The sequence below is a fragment of the Nicotiana tomentosiformis genome, chromosome 4 (genome assembly GCF_000390325.3).
Source record: "Nicotiana tomentosiformis chromosome 4, ASM39032v3, whole genome shotgun sequence".
Classification (NCBI taxonomy): Eukaryota; Viridiplantae; Streptophyta; class Magnoliopsida; order Solanales; family Solanaceae; genus Nicotiana; species Nicotiana tomentosiformis.
In genome coordinates, this window is record NC_090815.1 from 92376947 (window position 1) to 92380081 (window position 3135).

At 43.4% G+C, this 3135-nt stretch overlaps 1 protein-coding gene across 1 annotated transcript; it reads left to right on the forward strand.

The window, feature by feature from the left end:
* The first annotated feature begins 1637 nt into the window (after window positions 1-1637).
* Window positions 1638-2585, forward strand: LOC138910142 (uncharacterized). The gene is made up of 3 exons (XM_070201366.1): window positions 1638-1862; window positions 1968-2113; window positions 2273-2585. Exons 1-3 carry the CDS (start codon window positions 1638-1640, stop codon window positions 2583-2585), a joined length of 684 nt encoding a protein of 227 aa, XP_070057467.1.
* Window positions 2586-3135: the final 550 nt, after the last annotated feature.

Genomic DNA, 3135 nt, shown 5'->3' on the forward strand with positions numbered 1-3135 from the left:
AAAAACCTATCGGATGGACATTGGCGGATATTCGGGGTATAAGCCCCGTCTTTTGCATGCACAAGATTATTTTGGAGGAGGATGCCAAACCTTTCATTGAACATCAAATAAGACTAAATGAAATAATGCAAGAGGTGGTGAATAAGGAGATCATAAAGTGGTTGGATGCCGGGGTTGTTTACCCCATTTTCGATAGCTCATGGACCTCTCCGGTACAATGTGTCCCAAATAAAGGGGGCATGACTGTGGTCACCAATGAAAAGAACGAGTTGATTCCTACAAGAACGGTGACCGGGTGGAGAGTGTTTATGGACTATCGCAAGCTCAACAAAGTCACAAGGAAAGATCATTTACCACTTTCCTTTCTTGATCAGATGCTTGATAGGTTGTCGACCGTGCTTTCTATTGTTTCCTTGATGGATATTCCGGCTACAATCAAATTCTTATTGCTCTGGTGGACCAAGAGAAAACTACTTTCACATGTCCCTATGGTACTTTCGCATTCTCGCGGATGCCATTTGGGTTGTGCAACGCACCGGTGACTTTTCAACGGTGTATGATGGCTATCTTCACCGACATGGTGGAGGATTTTCTTGAGGTCTTCATGAATGATTTTTCTATGGTTGGGAATTCCTTTAATGATTGCTTGACAAAATTGGATAAGGTCTTGGAAAGATGTGATGAGACAAACTTGGTGCTCAATTGGGAGAAGTGTCACTTCATGGTCGAGGAAGGCATTGTCCTTGGCCACAAAATTTCAAAGAATGGTATTGAGGTCGACAAGGCTAAAATAGAGGTGATTTCTGAACTCCCACCCCTACATCCGTGAAGGGAGTGAGGAACTACTTGGGTCATGTGGGGTTCTATCGCCGTTTCATCAAGGATTTTTCTAAAGTGGTGAACCCCTTGTGTAAGCTTTTGGAGAAGGATGCCAAATTCCATTTCAACGAGGATTGCATGAAGGCATTCGAATTGCTCAAGTTCAAATTGACTATTACACTTATTATCACCGCACCAGATTGGAGCTTGCCTTTTGAGCTCATATGTGATGCAAGTGATGTGGCGGTCGGAGCAGTTTTAGGGCAACGTATCAACAAAATCTTCCATCCGGTCTACTATGCTAGTAAGACCATGAATGATGCCCAAGTCAATTACACAGTGACCGAAAAAGAGCTCCTTGATATTGTCTTTGCTATGGAGAAGTTTCGCCCGTACTTGATGGGTAAAAGGTGATTGTCTACACCGATCATGCGGCGCTTCGGTACCTAATAAGCAAAAAGGATTCAAAGGAGAGGTTAATGCGGTGGGTACTTTTATTGCAAGAGTTCGATCTCGAAATTCAAGACTGCAAAGGCAGTGAAAACTAAGTGGCGGACCACTTGTCTCGATTGGAGGAGGAGGGGAGGACATATGATGGCCTTGAGATTAATGAATCCTTCCCCGACAAGCAACTTCTAGCCATTTCAATGACCGAGATGCCATGGTTCGCTGACTTAGCAAATTATCGTGTGAGTGGTATTGTACCAAATGAGTTCTCTTCAAACCAAAGGAAGAAGCTCAAATGGGATTGTCTTAACTATTATTGGGATGGACCGTATCTCTTCCGGATTTGTACCGATGGTGTGATTCGATGATGTATGCCGGAGGAAGAACAAGTAGAAATTCTTGAGGCTTGCCACTCTTCACCATATGGTGGTCACCATGGTGGAGTGAGAACGGCGGCAAAAGTGTTGAGTTGTGGATTCTATTTGCCTACCCTCTACAAGGATGCTAGTGATCTAGTCAAGCGTTGTGATGAATGTCAAAGGGCTGGTGAGATTTCTAAGAAAAATGAGATTCCCCTCACCACCATCTTGGAAATTGTCATTTTTGATTTGTAGGGGATTGATTTCATGGGACCGTTCATAAGCTCCTGTGGGAACACATACATTTTGGTAGTTGTGGACTATGTGTCAAAGTGGGTTTAGGCCGTTGCTCTTCCCAACAATGAAGCTCGAAGTGTAGTGGCATTTTTGAAAAAGAATATCTTTACAAGATTTGGCACTCCAAGGGCCATTATAAGTGATGGGGGAGTGCACATTTGTAACAAAGTTTTTGATACCTTACTCACCAAGTATGGTGTCACTCATAAAGTCTCGACCCCCTATCATCCTCAAGCAAGTGGACAAGTAGAAGTTTCCAACCGGAAGATCAAGAGTATTTTGTCAAAGACCGTGAATGCCAACCGGACGGATTGGTCGAAGAAACTTGATGATGCTCTATGGGCTTATAGGACGGCTTACAAAACACTGATTGGGATGTCTCCATACCGGTTGGTGTTCGGGAAAGCTTGTTACCTTCCGGTGAAACTTGAGCACAAGGCTATGTGGGCATCGAAGAATCTTAATCTTGAGTGGGATGTTGCAGCTAACCTGAGGGTGGCACAATTGAATAAGCTTGATAAATTCTGGTACCTTGCATATACAAGTTCTTCCTTATACAAGGAGAAGATGAAGTACCTCCATGACAAGTACATTCGGAACAAAGAGTTCAAAGATGGTGATCTTGTGTTATTGTTCAATTCTCGGTTACGGAAGTTTCCATGAAAGTTGAAGTCTAAGTGGAGTGGTCCGTTTGAGGTTGTGAAGGTGACACCCTTTGGTGCATTAGACTTGAAAAATAAAAATGATGAAGTGCTCAGAGTCAATGGTCACCGAGTGAAGCATTATCTTGGAAAAGTTGATGATGGCCCTGGCGTGGCATTAATTCATTTCAAGTGATTGATGGTAATCTGCGCCGTGCCATGACGTTAAATAAGGCGCTTCTTGAGAGGCAACCCATGTTTCTTTTTATTTCTTTTTTTCTTCTTTTTAGATAGGTTCTGTTTTGTGCTAACTGGTTTTGAAGTGAATTGCAGGAATGAGTGTGCTTTGCAGGAAATGTGCTCGAAAAAATGGCTAAGTGTTGAAAAAGTGCAGACCGCACATTTATTGTGCGGACCGCACAATCTTGAATGCCACAGCAGAAAGGAGTCTACGGCCGCACAACTGGAGACCCAAAAATGCAACTCTATGAGGTTTGGAATTGCAGAGAAATGGCCATTCTGCGACCGCACACGAAATTGTGTGGACCACACAAATATCTATGGCCGCACTC

What these genes read in the sequence shown, in the direction of transcription:
- LOC138910142 (XM_070201366.1), top strand. Translation starts at nt 1,638, where the DNA reads ATGCCGGAGGAAGAACAAGTAGAAATTCTTGAGGCTTGCCACTCTTCA. An exon ending in TCACCACCATCTTGGAAATT is followed by an intron (nt 1,863 to 1,967) that starts GTCATTTTTGAT and finishes AAGTGGGTTTAG; the next exon opens with GCCGTTGCTCTTCCCAACAA. An exon ending in TTTGATACCTTACTCACCAA is followed by an intron (nt 2,114 to 2,272) that starts GTATGGTGTCAC and finishes ATGGGCTTATAG; the next exon opens with GACGGCTTACAAAACACTGA.